The 18,486-nt window shown below is 39.0% G+C and overlaps 1 protein-coding gene across 1 annotated transcript in view; it reads right to left on the bottom strand.

Moving 5' to 3' along the window:
* Positions 1-1,232: 1,232 nt before the first annotated feature.
* Positions 1,233-18,486, bottom strand: part of LOC121388855 (ras-related protein Rap1-like) — a 107,852-nt gene continuing 90,598 nt past the window's right edge. Inside the window, exons 3-4 of the mRNA XM_041520372.1 lie at positions 11,009-11,192; positions 1,233-1,625 (exon numbers count right to left, since the gene is read on the bottom strand). Coding sequence (XP_041376306.1) covers positions 1,369-1,625; positions 11,009-11,192 — 441 coding nt within the window. The 3' untranslated portion in view covers positions 1,233-1,368. The remainder of the gene's footprint in view (positions 1,626-11,008; positions 11,193-18,486) is intronic.

The following is an 18,486-nucleotide window of genomic DNA, read 5'->3' as shown; positions in this document are numbered from 1 at the left end:
GATCCATAAAATGTAATGCCATGGAATCGAGTTAAAGGTTTGCATTATTTTTCTAAACAAAATTGTCTTCTTTTTTTGTAATGCACGGTCTAAATAATCCAATCAAATGTCATGTAATGCGACACAACTACGCTTCATTCCTGTTTCTTAAAAACGAAAGAAGAAAAAATGAAGAAGAAGAAAAAACAGAAGGAAGAAAAAAATCCCTTTGTTCATCTGCAATGCATTAAGTGCTTCAACAGCACATTAAATTGAAGTTCAAAAAAATACATAAGGAAACGAAGAATTGGAAAAAAGACATTAGTGCACATAATCACATGCTTGTGAGGCGTTGATAATTCCCACACACTGATGACTAAAAAGGCTCCCAATGGTGAAAACAACTTCAAATCTCAGTACAGTGAAACCGGCATAAACAGGACACCAAAGAGAACAAAAACCAATATTTTATACACCACTCGTCCTTGTATACAGGTGACACGATTTCGCAATTTGTACACAGAAGTGTTTTGTATACCTAATGCCCTTTATACCCAGGTGGTTTTAATATAAAGGATCATTCACAAACAGGTTGAACTGTACAAAGTATTTTCTGTGCGCTTCCATTTTCATCTCTAAAAAAATCAATAACCGTACCATTATTAAATTTTCACCTGGGGTGCAACCCAATCGGAAATCACTGCGCGTTTTTCTCTCCACTTGCAACTAATGTGTTTCTGGCCGGTCACAAAACATCAGATTCTCACGGTTTTCATTTGTTATCGGATACGTGAGTCTTTATAACATGCAGCTTCAAGCCGTCTCATCCTTCTCTCACGACCGGAGCGTGTGAATCGTCCATGGGAAATCCATATCCGCTCTCTTCAACACCAAGGTATTAGTCTTCTGGAGTTGACAATACAAACACTGGATCCGTCGTCAGAAATCTATATCTTTTTTTTTAATTATTATTTTTTAAATCGTTTTTGTCTTCACCCGTTGAAGTCCAAAACCTGAAGCACTTGATAGTTGAAATGTTTGTAAGGCATGGACAGAGTCCAGATCGATATTGTGTCATCATCATCATCACCATCATCATCACCAGCAACAACGTTATCATCATCACCGTCATCATTATCCATATCATCATCATCATCATCATCATCATCAAAAACAACAATGTCTTCATCATAATAATCATCACCACCACCACCATTACCAACAACGTCACCAATAACGTCATCATCATCATCATCATCATTATCAACTCCATCGACATCGTCTTCACAATCAGCGTCAACTTTGGCGTCAACATGATCAACAACAACAACAACATTCTAATGATCACCAACATCGGCAGCGACAACGTCAACGTCTACTAGAACAGTATCAGAGGACGTACAGGTTGTCGCACGACTTGGACACGCTGTCTTTCTTGAATATCTTGGTCAGGAGAGTCTTGCTGCGGGAGTAGCAGCCGTGGTCGTCGTCGCCGCCAGACTTCTTTGACGACGTCTTCATCGACGTCTTGCGTTTGAGCCGCATCTGGCAGACGATCCCCGCCAACAGCTCATCGACGTTGTGGTTCAACACGACGGACGTTTCGATGTACTTGCAGTTGTACGTGGAAGCGACACTTTTAGCTTCTAAAATCAGAAGAAGACAAATGATTTAGTTTATGAAATAACAGAGCCAAAAAAAAAAAGCAAAAAAAAAAAGAAGCAAAATAAAGCACGTGCCCGCAGGTTGGAGGTTCAGGAGATTCGAACGAACCCTCTAGAATGATCAGAATCGAGTAAATTCGTTTCGTTTTAAGGTTTAAAGTCCAGATAACAATCTAGGGCGTTGTCCCCACGACATACGATGTTCTAGACAGAATATCGTAACCTGGAATACTGAAATAAACTACATACAGTAAATATTAAAATAAGCTTAATTACAACTATTTACTCCCCGTTACATCCTCCCCTCTCCCCCTTAAGCTGCAACATAATGCAAAATAATATCTAATCCTACATACATATATTCAGAGGGGTCAAATATGACCCTACATAGAGAGGCCAAACATGGAACGATCCAAACAACGACAGCAAAACGTTTAGCTTATGGAATAAGAGAACAGAAAAGAGAATGTGTAATTATCTTGGGTACTAAATTCACTTCATCCCCGAGAACTAAGTGCAAAGGTGCAACTGCCCACACTCCCAACTTTTACAAACTTTTTAAAGTGCAGACAGAGAAAAAAACTATGCTGTTTTTCACTGCTCGACCCTCGTACCCCGATATTTTAGGTATTTAGATATTTTGGTATTATCCTGTTGTTTGGTCTGCTTGTTTTTTTCTCTCCAGATATTGCAAGCGACATCGCGGGAGCAATCTTTATCTCAGTCAGTAGAACATCTCACTGAGGTGCTTAGGTTGTAAGATCTAACCTCCTAACCAATTTGCGTTCCCCTGTCCAAACCAGTGCCATATGATTAACGTATCGAAAGCCGTGACATATTTTGTCCTGTCTATTGAAAAGTGCATATAAATATTCATTGGCATTGTCTGGTCTCTGTCTCTCTCTCTGTCTCTCTCTCTCTCTGTCTCTCTCTCTCTCTGTCTCTCTCTCTTCTTCTATATCTTTCTCTCTCTCTCTCTCTCTCTCTCTCTCACTTTCTCTCTCTCTCTCTCTCTCTCTCTCTCTCTCTCTTCTATATCTTTCTCTGTCTCTATATATATCTTTCTCTCTCTTACTTTCTTTCTCTCTCTCTCTCTATATATATATATCTATATCTTTCTCTCTCACTTTCTCTCTCTCTCTGTCTCTCTCTCCCTCCCTCCCTCTCTCTCTGTCTGTCTCTCTCTCTCCCTCCCCCCCCTCTCTCTCTCTCTCTCTCTCTCTCTCTGTCTCTCTCTTTGTCTCTGTCTGTCTCTGTGTGTGTGTGTGTTGGGCGGGACATAGCCCAGTGGTAAAGCGATCGCTCGATGCGCGGTCGATCTAGGATCGATCCCCGTCGGTGGGTCCATTGGGCTATTTCTCGTTCCAGCCAGTGCACCACGGCTGGTATACCAAAGGCCGTGGTATGTGCTATCCTGTCTGTGGGATGGTGCATATAAAAGATCCCTTGCTACTAATGGAATTTTTTTTATCGGGTTTCCTCTATATGACTGTGTCAAAATTATCATGTTTGACATCCAATAGCCGATGAATAACAAATTATGCTCTAGTGGTTTCGTTAAAAAAAAAAACCTTCTTCTGAAGTGTCAAAATAACCAAATGTAGTCGATCATGGATGAGGAACTAATCAATGTTCTATAGTGAACACATTGAAATTAACGTTCTAAAAGAAAACAACCAATCACCACGAAAGAAGTCAACGTTTGCTTAACAACACCTCACTTCATTAGTTTTAAATCAGCGACCGTTATTAGCAGTGTTAGGTGTAATGGTCGTACACTGTTTATTCCAACAGTTATGGATATTTTCATAACTTCATGTTACAGCCCCAACACATACGAGATTAATTGAACGTTAAGAGGTAATCATTTTCTTTAATAATCAATTCAATTGCGGTATTAAACATATCCGTGACTTGTTTTCCCGCCTTCTGGCTGTGAGATCCATACCAAGATGAGGTCGTGACACATGCCATGACGTCACTGACAGTTCTGCTGTGACGGAAATGCCAGGAGCTGGACAAAATAAATAGCAGAGGTGTGTTCAGGAGGCCAATTACTTGTAACGCTTTCTCGCCCGTGGTAACAGGAAAAGAATATATGTGTAACAACACTCTTTGGCAAATCCTAAACAAATGAAAAGGCTATTGGGAATCTTAAAGGCGCATACTCTAGTTTCAGCCCTTAAAAATGAACACTAAGTTTAGTTAAGTCCGTGATGTTTAGGCATAGAACTTGTCTCGATAGCTATTATTTCTCAGACGAACGTGCGTTTTTAGAATGAAAAAAAAATGCATTTTGGGGTATTGCAAAAACCTAAGTTCAGCCAGCGACTGTTTCGCTAACGTTCGAGAACTATTTGATTGGTTCCCGACGTGGCCATTTGGTTTAACGTGAAGTGCATAAACCAGTCTAGCGGACGTTTTTCTGCTCGGTCTTACTGAACGAAGCCTTGGTTGACTAGAACCACTTCAGGTGTGCGAAAATGAATATTCTAAATAATAAAAAATAAGTACTTCTACTTTAAAATATGAAAAAACACGGCTTTAATAGTAAAACAATAGGACAAAATGTTTAAAAACCAGGGTATGTCACTTTAACTTAATATCAAGACGCACGTGCAGGAAATTATGCAGTCCTGAGGGTGGGGTTTCTCGACTACTGATGCGAGTGAAGTTTTTTGCGAGGTCGAGTCATGCTCATCTGGAAAATATATATTTAAAAAGACCCCTGAAACCCCCCCCCCCCCCCCCCCCTATTACACACGCCTGCTATCCAGAATGCCAATCATACGTGTATCTGTGTACTCTATAAAAAAGAAGAGAATAATCGACTATTGCACATTTGTTTTTCTTTTGTTAAAGAATATAATTTGTTTGAGAGAATACTTACATACCAAACAGAGATTAGCAAAGCTATATAATGTATTTTTTAATGTGCTGTCTTGTGGTGCATATATTACCTTACTGCTAATCAGAAAGAGTAATCCATGGCGAGGTGGCTGCGGTTTCCTCCATTAATACAAGTCCATAATAACGACAATAAGCCCGGCGTCATATACCCAGTGGTAAAGCGCTCGCTTAATGCGCGGTCGGTTTGGGATCGAACCCCGTCAGTGGGCCCATTGGGCTATTTCTCGCTCCAGCCAGTGCACCACGACTGGTACACCAAAAACCGTGGCAAATGCTATCCTGTCTATGGGATAGTGCATATAAAAAGATATCTTGCTGCTAATCGAAAAGTGTAGCCCATGAAGTGTACCCAATATTTGTGTCGTCCTTAACCATATGTCCGACGCCATATAACCGTATATAAAATGTGTTGAGTGCGTCGTTAAATAAACCATTTCCTTCCTTCATATAACCGAATGAAAATGTGTTGAGTGCGTCGTTAAATAAAACATATTTCTTCCTTCCTTTCTGCTCCTTATCTGTCTCCCTCCTCTCTCTCTCTCTCTCTCTCTCTCTCTCTCTCTCTCTCTCTCTCTCTCTCTCTCTCTCTCTCTCTCTGTCCCCATCTCTGTTATTAACTAATGGTGAAGATAGGTATTAGTTACCAATATCAGCACGTTATATATTGAATGCGATAATGATTTAAGTTTCTAGAAACACGCGTCACAGTTTGAGAACACAAACAAAACCAATGGACATCATTTACAGCAATTTTAATTATTCCTCCCGATGATTGATCACCCTTTCTGTCTGCCAATCAGAGTACAACCGGGACATCTACTCGTTTATCCCCACCAAAAGCCTGTTTTTGTTTGTTTTCCAGCGATTTATCGATCTTTCTGACAAACATTTGCTACAGTGGGTATTTGGCGACGTTACTTGCACTTCCTGTGCGATAGGTGGGCAAACCGGAAGTATGGATACCATCGACTCATCGCCGTCGTTGGTAAAGCGGTTTTCAGATAAAAGCTTTTTATGTACAGATTTTGTTGGATCAATGAGTAGCCCACAGATTTTCACTGTATTATCACTTGCACGTCGTTATTTTATCAGTTTCTAGGCCATCTGTTCGCTACAATGATTCGTTATTATAATTTTATTCTGTAGCGTGGGCGATATCCCGAGTACTCTGCCGTTCGAGAGCTAAACGATCATTTCGACGGTTATGTTCGCTCTTCTTAGCCAAAGATAACTCTACAGCAAAAACACGACAGTGGCGAATCTAAGGGGAGGGGAGCATGGAGAGGGGCGAGTCGAAAATGATCGCTGTAAATGTATTTGACGTCAAACATAGGAATGTTGTTGTATTAGAGAGGGAATTTCTGACTACCGTTTGGTAGGCAGAAATTGCGCAATATTGATATAGACTGATCACTGGAGAGGGCCTGGTATGTTGGCAAACTTGTGCTCAAACCTTTTGTTGTTTATGCAATAAAATATGTTTTCAATTCAATCAATTGGTCTCTGACGATAAGAGAGCGTGATAACTACAAATGTCCGTCTAGCTCTCTTACAAAAAGAGTGTTTTGTTTAACAACACCACTAGAGCACATTGATTTATTAATTGTCGGCTATTGGATGTAAAACATATGGTAATTTTGACACAGTCATAGAGAGGAAACCCGCTAAATTTTTAGCAAGGGATCATTTATATGCACAGGATAGCACATACCACGACCTTTGGTATACCAGTCGTGGTGCATTGACTGGAACAAGAAATAGCCCAGTGGGCCCACCGACGGGGATCGATCCTAGACCGACCGCGCATCAGGCGTGCACTTTACCACTGGGCTACGCCCCAACTCTCTCACCGTCAAAGTAGGCCTACTCGGGCTACCTTAACCCCCCATCTTGCTGTTTTCTACATGGGGTTCCCTTGAAGATGTTTAGTCTCGGAAGAACATTTCGTTTCTTTTGTTTGACAACACCACTAGAGCACACTGGACATCCACAAGGTAACTTTCTTAATTTATTTGCCAAGTGATAATTGCCGAATGCATAGGACATGAGAGTTTTGTCCCTATAGTTTCGTGTGAAGGTCTTATGGCCTATAGTCCTTCCCACAGGGAACGTCTTCTTTACACTATAGAATTTACTACAAGTTATTTATTTCTGAGCCGATTGATTTCTAAATTGCACACACAAAATAGTATTTTATGTTATTTTTACAACAATTTTACCTTTCTTCTAACGTCAAACCAAACTTAAATTATTTACAAAAAAATTTTGTAGGAGGATGGGATGGACTATAGAATGTTTTTCAGCGAACGCCGCGTTTCATAAAAGGTACCATGGGTGTATTAGATCCATGTTTCTTACGCACAGAGTTCGTATCATTCTAGAAAAGTATCAAATCATCATCTAACTGCCATTTAAAATCTGCCCGCTACCAACTGTAAATTCCTACAGTAATGTACGACGACAGTAAGCTACGCCTTGTTTTTGAACAGGTTGGCGATTGTAATAATAATAATAATAATAATAATACGGCTGCAATAGTAGGCATTTACGACAATAGTCAGTGGCGGAGAGGTGGGGGATTATCGAACGTAAAAATAAAATAAAATAAATAAATATATAGGGAGGGGCGGCTGGGCCCTTGTGACCCCGTGAGATCCGCCACTGATAGTAGTGCTAATTTTGCTTCGTGGAACGGGGCCCGGAACAACATGTTATGTACGCATTCAGTCTTCGCTGAGAAAGCAATCAGCATATTCTAAATCGTATCTTTACACAAGGCAGAGTCTAAAGAATGTTTTGAAACCGCTCTTAGATGAGTAGACATATCGACCAGATTGGCCATGACCGCATTCGATTTGATTATTCTGCCCATGGCCGGATTCAATGTGGTCATTCTGACCAAAGACCGGATTCTACATGGACATAAGATCTCTCTGTTTCTGAGTGTCTGTGAGAACTGAAGAGCGATATGGCTGCATAATCGGTCATGTTAACGCAATCTGCCACCCCGGAAACACGGCGATGGGCTTCGGCAAATGGTGATTGGCATTTTGAGCACTCAGCGCTCACGAAAATAAGTCATTCTGCGACATCAAGTATTGCTTAGGAAAATATTTCATTGCCAGTGTCTCTAGTATGTAATAAATACCATCGGTAACGCTGCTGTTATTTAGATTAGGCCTACCAAATCAATATGTCTTGGTGATAATAATAAAACATTGGTTACCGTAAAACTCATAAATAGTGTATTATTACAATTACAGTGTATAGCGATTCTGTGGTTCATAGTTTCATGGACGTCAAATTAATAACGTCCAATTCTTAAAAAGAATCAGCTTTATTTATTTATCTTTGAGTTAACCGTAATGGTTGACGACACCACTGGTGCACATTGATTTATTAATCATTAGCTCTTTGATGTCAAACATTTGGCAGTAATTTCGACTTATAGTATTAGAGAGGTAACCCGCCACATTTTTCCATTAGCAGCAAGGGATCTTTTATATGCATCATCCCATAGACAGGATAGCACATATCACGACATTTGATATACCAGTCGTGGTGCACTGGCTGGAATGAGAAATAACCCAATAGGCCCACCGACTGGGATCGATCCCAGACCGACAGCGCATCAATCGGGTGCTTCACCCCTGGGCTACACCCCGCCCTTCACCTGTATAAGAATATTTGCAGAAGCGAAGGTAGCCGCTTTTACTACATGATGAAAATATTCCTTGAATCTATCTATAACCAAGACGTCCTGACTTTGGTGAGAGGCAGCCTTTGGATCTCCTCGACTGAGGGCCAACCCAGGCATGATGACATGAATGGAGAGTGGGGGTGAGGGTGGATTGAACTTGGGGGAGGTGGGGTGGATTGAACTTGGGGGAGGTGGGGTGGATTGAACTTGGGGAGGTGGGGGGTGGATTGAACTTGGGTAAGGTGGGGTGGATTGAACTTGGGTGGCGTGGGGTGGATTCAACTTGGGTGGGGTGGGGTGGATTGAACTTGGGTAAGGTGGGGTGGATTGAACTTGGGGGATGTGGATCTGGATTGAACTTGGGTGGGGTGGGGTGGATTGAACTTGGATGAGGTGGGTGGATTGAACTTGGGTAAGGTGGGGTGGATTGAACTTGGGGGAGGTGGGGTGGATTGAACTTGGGTGGGGTGGGGTGGATTCAACTTGGGTGGGGTGGGGTGGATTGAACTTGGGGCTGGTGGGGTGGATTGAACTTGGGGGAGGTGGGGTGGATTGAACTTGGGTGGGGTGGATTCAACTTGGGTAAGGTGGGGTGGATTGAACTTGGGGAAAGTGTGGTGGATTGAAATTGGGGTGGGGGTGGGGGAATAAACATGGGTTTTTGCTAAGAACCAAATATTGTGAGTAATATAGCTTTGCTTACATTTACAAACATCCAGCCGACTCACACGGCATAACAAGTAATAACCTTGCGCACCCCTCCTAAAATAATTAAAATAATAATAATAAAAAACTAAATTAAATCCATAAAAAAAAAAAAAATACACCCCCTAAACTACCTCCCAACCCCCCAAGAAAAAAGTAACAAAAAAAACCCCAACGAGAAGCAACCCCCAAAGATGTTATTGACTAACAGAGGCTTTTTAACGATTGTAATTTTCTGCATAACATATTAGTGGCTGCATATTAAACGTGTTTCTGATCGTTCTAATATTTGTACTAGGTTAAATTTCATTTTATTTCCTAAAATATCTTTTTTTCGTACGTACGAAATTATTTGAAGACAAACTCCAGTATGGGCGTCTTACAAATATTAAGACAACCAGAAACACATTGAATATACAGACACTGCTAATGTAAACAAGTTAATATATTTAATATGAAAGTTTAATCGTAGAAATATTTTATTAGTCGGAAACGGCTTACAATGCAGCATACGCAGGAATGTCCCTTTAACGACACCCGAGCCTGATGCGCGTTCGGTCTAGGATTTATCCCCGTAGGTTGGCTTATTTGGGATCCACAAAGGACCGTGGTATATACTATCTTGTTTGTTGGATGGTGCATATAAAACAAATCCTTGGTTTATTTAGGCTATTTCTCGTTCCACCCAGTGCTCCACAAAGGACCATGGTATATACTATCTTGTTTGTTGGATGGTGCATATAAAACAAATCCTTGGTTTATTTAGGCTATTTCTCGTTCCACCCAGTGCTCCACAAAGGACCGTGGTATATACTATCTTGTTTGTTGGATGGTGCATATAAAACAAATCCTTGGTTTATTTAGGCTATTTCTCGTTCCACCCAGTGCTCCACAAAGGACCATGGTATATACTATCTTGTTTGTTGGATGGTGCATATAAAACAAATCCTTGGTTTATTTAGGCTATTTCTCGTTCCACCCAGTGCTCCACAAAGGACCATGGTATATACTATCTTGTTTGTTGGATGGTGCATATAAAACAAATCCTTGGCTTATTTAGGCTATTTCTCGTTCCACCCAGTGCTCCACAAAGGACCATGGTATATACTATCTTGTTTGTTGGATGGTGCATATAAAACAAATCCTTTGCTGCTGTTAAATAAAAAAACGTAACCCATGGAGTGGAAAGCAGCGAGTTTCCTATCGAATTATTTCTGTGGTCCTTAAATATATGTCCGACGCCATATACCCGTAATTAAAATGTGTAAAACGTTTTTCTCTTAATTTTTGTTCTGTCTGCCAAATGTCAGTATGACGCAATCATTTCAATTTCAACCGGAACTGTGATATTTTAAATTCTTGCGCGGCTCTTTACACTGTTTTAATTTTAAATTCTTGCGCGGCTCTTTACACTGTTTTAATTTTAAATTCTTGCGCGGCTCTTTACACTGTTTTAATTTTAAATTCTTGCGCGGCTCTTTACACTGTTTTAATTTTAAATTCTTGCACGGCTCTTTACACTGTTTTAATTTTAAATTTTTGCGCGGCTCTTTACACTGTTTTAATTTTAATTTTAATTTCTATATACATGTACTAGTCGTGGTACACTGGCTGGGATAAGAAGTAGCCCATTGGGCCCACCGACGGGGATCGATCCCACACCGGCCGCGCATCAAGCGAGAGCTTTACCATAGGGCTACGTCCCGTCCCGGAAGGCGAGGAAGGGCAATCAAAGAAATCTTTGTTATTTATCATGGTGGTTATCTTGACAATTGGGAATGAATGAATGAATGTTTAGCGACACCCCAGCACGAAAAATGCATCGGCTACTGGGTGTCAGACAAAGGTAATTATAAATATATGAGTGAAGTGATAATCGAGGGCCGAGGTATATGCTATCATATATGTGGGAAAGTGCATATAAAAGATCCCTATATATAGCGGGTTTCCTTTACCAAAATGACTAAATGTTTGACATCTAATAGCCGATGATTAATACATTAATGTGCTCTAATGGTATCGTTAAACAAAACAAACTTTTCTTCCTCACCTTCCGTGCCTACGCTGCGAGTGCGCACCAAGTCGCACTTGTTGGCGACGAGGATGATGGGCGTGTCCTGGTGGTTCTGTTTGCGGATCTCGAACAGGACATCGGTGCAGTCCTCGAACGTGGACCGGTCGTCGATGGAGAACAAGAGAACGTAGGCATCAATACCCGTCTCCAGAGTCCAGTCCTGGAAACAAAGAAAACAATAACAATATAACCACATTACTTGTGATTGTGTCAGAGTATGTCTTCCACCGAGAAGATGTTATCATGTCCTGCATGACCTGAACCAAAAAACCAGTTAACATATTGAACTCAAAATCGCATCTCTGTACGAAGCAGAGACTAAAGGAAGTTTCAAAAAGAGCGTGATTGCTCAATATCTTTCTTCTACCGAAAAGAACCACAAAACCGTTAACATTAAAATCGTATCTCTGTACGAAGCATAGGCTAAAGGAGTTTCGCAAAGAGAAGATGCCTCAAAATGTTTCTTCGATCAAAAAGATGATAGCAGGCCCTTTACGAGCATAACGACAAAACCGTTAACTTGTTCTAAATTGTACCTCTGTACGAGGTAGAGACTAATGGAATTTTCACACAAAGGCGTGATTGCTCAACATCTTTCTTCCATCAAAAAGATGTTATCAAGTCCTCTACGACCTTAATGATAAAAGCATTAACATGTTCAAAATCGTATATCTGTACTAGGCAGAGTCTAAAGTAGTTTTGACAAAGGCAAGATTGCTCCCATAATAGGTCTCGTGAATCAATGGCGGGTGCCTCGTCGATAGGTAGATTACCACGCTTCGATTTTAACTCCAGCTGTAGTTATTAATTTTCTTTAAAAAAAGAAGACCGATAAAACATAAACACAAACAAACATACAATGTAGCTTACAATTATATCATACCTAGTAACGACTCTTACGACATTTGAAACTCTACACAACTATCATGGCATTGCACTGTTACTACTTGGGTTGTATCTTTGTGAACATCCCAAATGATTTTAATCGAATCTAACTTTATAATATCTGCAAAATATTTATAACTGACTTTGCGCGCGCCAGGTTTCTGTAAAAGGTATTAAAGAAACACATGCCAGTCTTTGTTTTAGAAATGCTTTGTGTTGAAACGTCTGATTATTGTAGCATTCAAAACGCATCATTTGAATTTGAACATCTCAGCGACCGTGAAGCGCATATGCATGCATGGACGCCTTTCTTTAAAGGGACATTCCCGAGTTTGTTGCATTGTAAGATGTTTCCGACTAATAAAATATTTGTACGGTTAAACTTACATATCCCAAATATATTTTCTTGTTTAGAATATCAGTATCTGTATATTCAATGTGTTTCTGGTAGTCTTAATATTTGTTAGAAGACCAAACTGGATTCTGTCTTCAAATAACGTACGAAAAAATAATATTTTAGGAAATAAAATGAAAATTTAACCAAGTAAAAATATTAGAACGATCAGAAACACGTTTAATATAAAGTCACTAATATTTTATGCAGAAAAATATATCTGATATGTAATTACAATCGTTAAAAAGGCTCTGTTAGTCGACAACATATTAAAAATTGCAGCAAACTAAGGAATGTCCCTTTAATATGACGCAATCTGCAATCCATTTGAATAAAGTCAATGTCTATACTCAAGTTTGAGCACACAATTTGGACTTCAACATTGCATAAGTTGGCACAAACAAGCCTGTAATGAGCACGCGTTCCAACCTAGGCTAGTGTTAAGACCTGTGTCCTTACTAACTTACTTACTACTTACTACTTACTTACTTACTTACTTACTTACTTACTACTTATTTACTTACTTATAAATATTTGACGTGCCTGTATCCATTTAAGGTTCTAGCACGCTGTCTCGGGGACACAGTCCACCGGTCTGGACTGCCTGTCCAGGACAGAAAGGGGATTGAACAAAATGTGCTGTGGCTTTATTTGGTTAATTAGTGATCTATGATCGATAAAATTAGTGGGTGTATTTTCTATTGAAAATAGCCTTATTATCGTCGTTTTAAATAAAGTTTTAAATAATTTGGACGACAATTTTGACAGTCTCTTAAAATAAAAATGGAAGCAGACACGTAGACCAATTTTGACGTCACGACCTAAAGAGAAATAATGCCCTACGGGTTATGGTTTTATCCTGTGTTCTAGAAAACACTACCTAATATAGTAAAGGTATTATATTGCACTACACGACAGATGGCACATACGTGAGTATGAGATACATGAACGATCTGTCTCGATGCGGTAGGAGAAATTGGTAAGCGGTTCTGAAAATAAAGAAACGTTTTACATTTCAAAATTTTAATACAACTTTTATGTGAAATTTTGGGAACATCTTAATAAACATTATATTAAAAAAAAGAATTTTGTAATAATGAATACAGTATATAAATATGTCCGGTGTGTATTTGAGAAGTTATTGACAATGAACGACTTTGAGAAAAGACGAAATAAAGAAATAAAAGAAAAAAAAGAAGAAAAAAATGCTTGTTTAAAAACTACTTATGATATTCTTTAATATTTAAGCATTTGGAATTCATAATCTAATCTACGTTTCGTTGCATAACGCGCCATTATTCGATGTATGTTTTCGCTGCTATCTCCAGTGTGGGTCAAACATCGTAAGTTTACGTCTGCGATTAGTAGTTATACCGGGCATACATTTACACGTGTTTGGCATCTATTTCACAGAGAAAATTACACCATTACGGAAGCTGGAGCATTTTAATGACAAAAGAAAATGAAATATGTGTACCTAAAACTATATTTGTTGTACTGTGATAGTAATAAGAATTGTGATTTAGTCGTAGATTTACGTTTACGTGCAAAACTAGGCTTACGATGTTTAGTGAAATTGGGCCCTGAACTGTTAGGTTCACAAAAGCACCGAGCGCAAGTCGCTTTTGACTTATTTTATGTTGCATCAAGACAAATGACAGAACAGCACTGAACAGAACTGTATGTACACTCAGAGCGCCATATGGCGATACATTTTGTGTAGCTACAGAAAAGCAACACGACGAATGCAAAACTAGTATAATACATTGCTTAGCATAGAAGGACATAACGCACGGGCGTAAGTAGGTGCCAAAAAGTGGCGGGGGGGGGGGGGGGGGGGGCGCACACACGCACACACGCACGCACACACACACACATATATATATATATATATATATATATATATATATATATATATATATATATATATATAAATACATGTGTAAATACATGTATATAAAAACCATCGCTGCTGCAAAAAGGTGGGCCAATGTAACATTATATAGCGTAGTACATATACAATATTCAAAACATCTACGTTTGAAAATATATTTAAATAAAATGTTAATATTATCTATACAAAAATACATGGTTTTGTTAATAACATACTTTTGGAGAAGTAGAGTTGTTTCCTAATAAGTGTTTGGCACCACGCAGTACGTATAGATGAAATCACTTCAGCTTGTTAATGTTTAACTACATACGCAATGTTTACTACGTATATGCGTAGTCCTAATTTTATTACAGCACTTAATGCCACATCGGGGGCGAGACGTAGTCCAGTAGTAAAGCGCTCGTTGAGGCGCGGTAAGTTTGGGATCGATCCCCGTCAGTGGGCCCATTGGGCTATTTCTCGTTCCAGCCAGTGCACCACGACTGGTACATCAAAGGCCGTAGTATGTGCTATCCTGTCTATGGGAGGGTGCATGAAAAAAATCCCTTGTTGCTTAACGATTTTGATTTTGGCAATTCTAATATGATTTTGATTGTCCTGATCTTTGTATTGGGTTCAACCTAGTTTTTGTGCAAAGGCCGTGGTATGTATTATCATGTCTGAAGGATGGTGCACATAAACGAACCGTTGCTGCTAATTGAAAAGAGTAGCCCATGAAGTGGCGACAGTGGGTTTCCTCCCTCAATATCTGTGTGGTCCTTAACCATATGTCCGACGTCATATAACCGTAAATAAAATGTGTTGAGTGCGTCGTTAAATAAAACATTTCCTTACTTTATGCCACATCATGGACTGGCGATCTTGCACTTGTAAACAGCTAACATATGTAACATATATTGATCGCGACATTTCGTCCAACTAACTAGAGAACTATTGCCTTGACACACGTTTTTCCAATTACCCACAAATCTTTTATGTGCATTTTCCAACAGAAACAGTACAAATTGCTATGGTCTTTGATATACAAGGCAGATAATATGGTCTTTTTTTTCTCTTGATCAAGAAGACGTATTTGATCGTGGTTCATTATTTCGTGTTTGCCACATAAATCTTGATCTTACGGCTAATCCAAAGACACACACCCGTCAGCCTGGACTTAGCTGCATATATCATGTTCACGTAATAATGTTTACGAGCGGCGTTTCAGTGCCACGAATGATGGATCTCAGTTGATGGAACATGCAATGCATCAGGGTCGTACTTAGTGGGGTGAGGGTGAAGTGGCAAGTGGTAAAACTGACTCCAAAAATATACGAAACAAAAATCATTTCAGAATAGTCTATCTTATTTTCTTTCTCTCTGTGTGTCTCTCTCTATCTGTCTCTCTCTACCTGTCTCTCTCTCTCTCACTCTCTCTCTCTCTCTCTCTCTCTCTCTCTCTCTCTCTCTCTCTCTCTCTCTCTCTCTCTCTCTCTCTCTCTCTCTCTCTCTCTCCCCTGCCTCTGCATCTCTGCCTTCCTTTTACTCTCTGCGTCTTGATTCTTTGTTTTATCCTAGGTAGCCCCTGACCAATCACTGCTACCTTCCAGTATCTAACCTTCAGCTCCGTGTTTATTTATTCTCATTACGCTATGTAAACCGTGGACAAGTGACAAACTTACGCTAACATGTGACCGAGCGCCAGTTACGAGTTAAGTAAGATAAGGCACTAAAAGATCCGTTAAACCACTATCCATTGTCGATATATTAACATGTCCTTATAAAACTGATATTACCAGTGTACCAACACACCCGGGGAATACACACACATAAAAATGTGGGTTTTTTTATGTTTAAAGACACCACTAGAGCACATTGATTTATTAATAATCGGCTATTTAACTGTAGTGATATGACATGTGACAGCTTCGATGAAGATCACAATAACCCTAACCCTTGTATTGAATGTTTGATGTCTGGTGCGTTTTTAATCTAGTTCAGTATATTTAATCTTTCTGCAAGACAATTAGGTGTCACGTGGCATTCAAGATATTTACAGTATATGTTTTATTTGCAACCCTCACGTATCCAGAAAATAGTACTTCCATTTGTTTAAATTGTAATCTCTAATGGTTTTAAACTTTACCACAGCATACGAAAAAACCCGGTATATTGATGGCTGTATTGGAAATAGATATTACCACTTGCATAAATAAATAATGTTACTATTAATCAGAGCCGCTGCTAGTTTTACTTCATAAATATTTGACGGTGCACGTCGAACTGTGCCTGAATCGTCATTGGATAGAGGTATGTTTGCTAACCAGACTGAGGGTTGTTAGGAGCTTAACGTAAGATTATTGTGATAATATGATGGATATAGACGCCGATAAAGGGGCAAAAGAAGAGCACTTTGAAATGGTCAAATCAACATTAAGACAAACTACTTGACCTCATTTGTAACGTCCTTTCACCTCAGTCTCCATGTCCCCCTAACACACCACGGCTAGATAGTACTTACATCAACACTGTAATCCTTGATGTATTTAAAACGTGTAGGCACCTAATGGAAATATGTTTCCGAAATTTTCTGATATTTTCTTTTTTATGCGCGCGAACGCCCTTTTCCAATCTAATTAAAATTAGCTCCACTATTACATGTGGATCTAAAGACAGCCAGTTGGAGCTCATGTCCACCAATCAAAACCTTACTTGCAGAATCCTGCCAGTGATTTAAAAATAATTTGAAAACATTCCGAATTATCCTGAGGATATACGACATGTTTCGTGTGAATTACGAATGCCTTAAAACATGTTTTATTTTATAAAATAAATAATTTGTTATGTGAAACTAAAGACTGATTTAGTTTTTTTTAATTTTATGAATAAATAAATAATTTTTAATGTAAAATTGAAGACTGATAACCCACCCTGTACGTATTGGTATGGTTCGCTGTACTGCGGCCACTAAAATAGACTCGCCCGATATTTTTAGAATTTGTATGCTCCCAAATAACGTTATAAAAGGCGAAGTGTAATTGGTCAATATTTAAATTATTATTTACAGACGAAATGTTAACTGGACATTGGGGACTACGCAGTGTTGTTAGTTTTAAATCACTGGCAGGATTCTGCTAGTAAGGTTTTGATTGGTGGACATGAGCTCCAACTGGCTGTCTTTAGATCCACATGTAATAGTGGAGCTAATTTTAATTAGATTGGCCCTTTTCATAACAATAATTTAAAGCGCGCAAAAACGTCATTTTCATAAAAGTAATTTTAAACAGTGCGAAAAATGTCATGTTTGACATATATTTGCAAAATGACAATACAAATGAGTATATCATTATTTATATGTGAACTGGAACTGCCTCATAAAAAAGACACACACACCACACCTACACCTACATCAACAAGTTCACAAAAAACCCACTTTATTTGCAAATATTGTATTACAGTTTAAGACCTACAGATTAGTAATAAAGTGACAAACAAACTTGGGACCAATGCTATTTTTATGTGGGTTCATTACCGCATATGCACTACTTCATCATATGCATGTAGTGGGATCGAACTGATTTGTGGCCAACTGGTTCGGGGACGAAACGGCTGCTACCCACATTAAGACTGGCTGCCGTTTTGCATTACGCTTACATTACTATTACAGTAACACTTTTGGGGAGCCAGTGTACAGAAGAAAAAAAAATCGCGTTATTATTAACTTACTTGAATAAAATAATATCGGTAGGTATATTAATGTTATGGATGCGTCATATAACAGATTAGTGGTGGCCAAATATTATTTAGTCAAATGTTGCATGTGAAAGCCAATGGAAAGAAGACAACTGTTGGTTCGGTTTTTTCTTTTGTTTTTGTACGATCGTAGCGTTCTTCTGTTATATATTCATGCTTTCATCCACAGTGGCAAAATTGCATACATCGTCATAGAACCGATGCCTGCCCCGTAGGAATATAATTCTATTAAAATATCTTTAAAATGAATACATAAACTATTCGAGTATAAAAAATAAGAAAGAAAATGTTCATACTAGTATATGGCTTCAGTTTATTCGACATTTTCATTGGTCGGCTGCTGACAATAAACACACGCCCGCGGCACAAAACTAGACAAAACGGAACTCAGCATACCTGTTAACTCCAACGCATTTGGCGTGAGTCTCACGCATTTGTAACAAACATCACGCAACGTTACTATAATCTCACACTTTTTCTAAAAATAAAAATATTTTATAATCGTAATTTATATTTTAGAGCTGAATGGAATTATATGCTGATTATGCA

This window comes from Gigantopelta aegis, chromosome 14, assembly GCF_016097555.1.
Source record: "Gigantopelta aegis isolate Gae_Host chromosome 14, Gae_host_genome, whole genome shotgun sequence".
Lineage (NCBI taxonomy): Eukaryota > Metazoa > Mollusca > Gastropoda > Neomphalida > Peltospiridae > Gigantopelta > Gigantopelta aegis.
The sequence above is the reverse complement of the archived record's forward strand: the minus strand, read 5'-3'. Positions and strand labels throughout refer to the sequence as shown.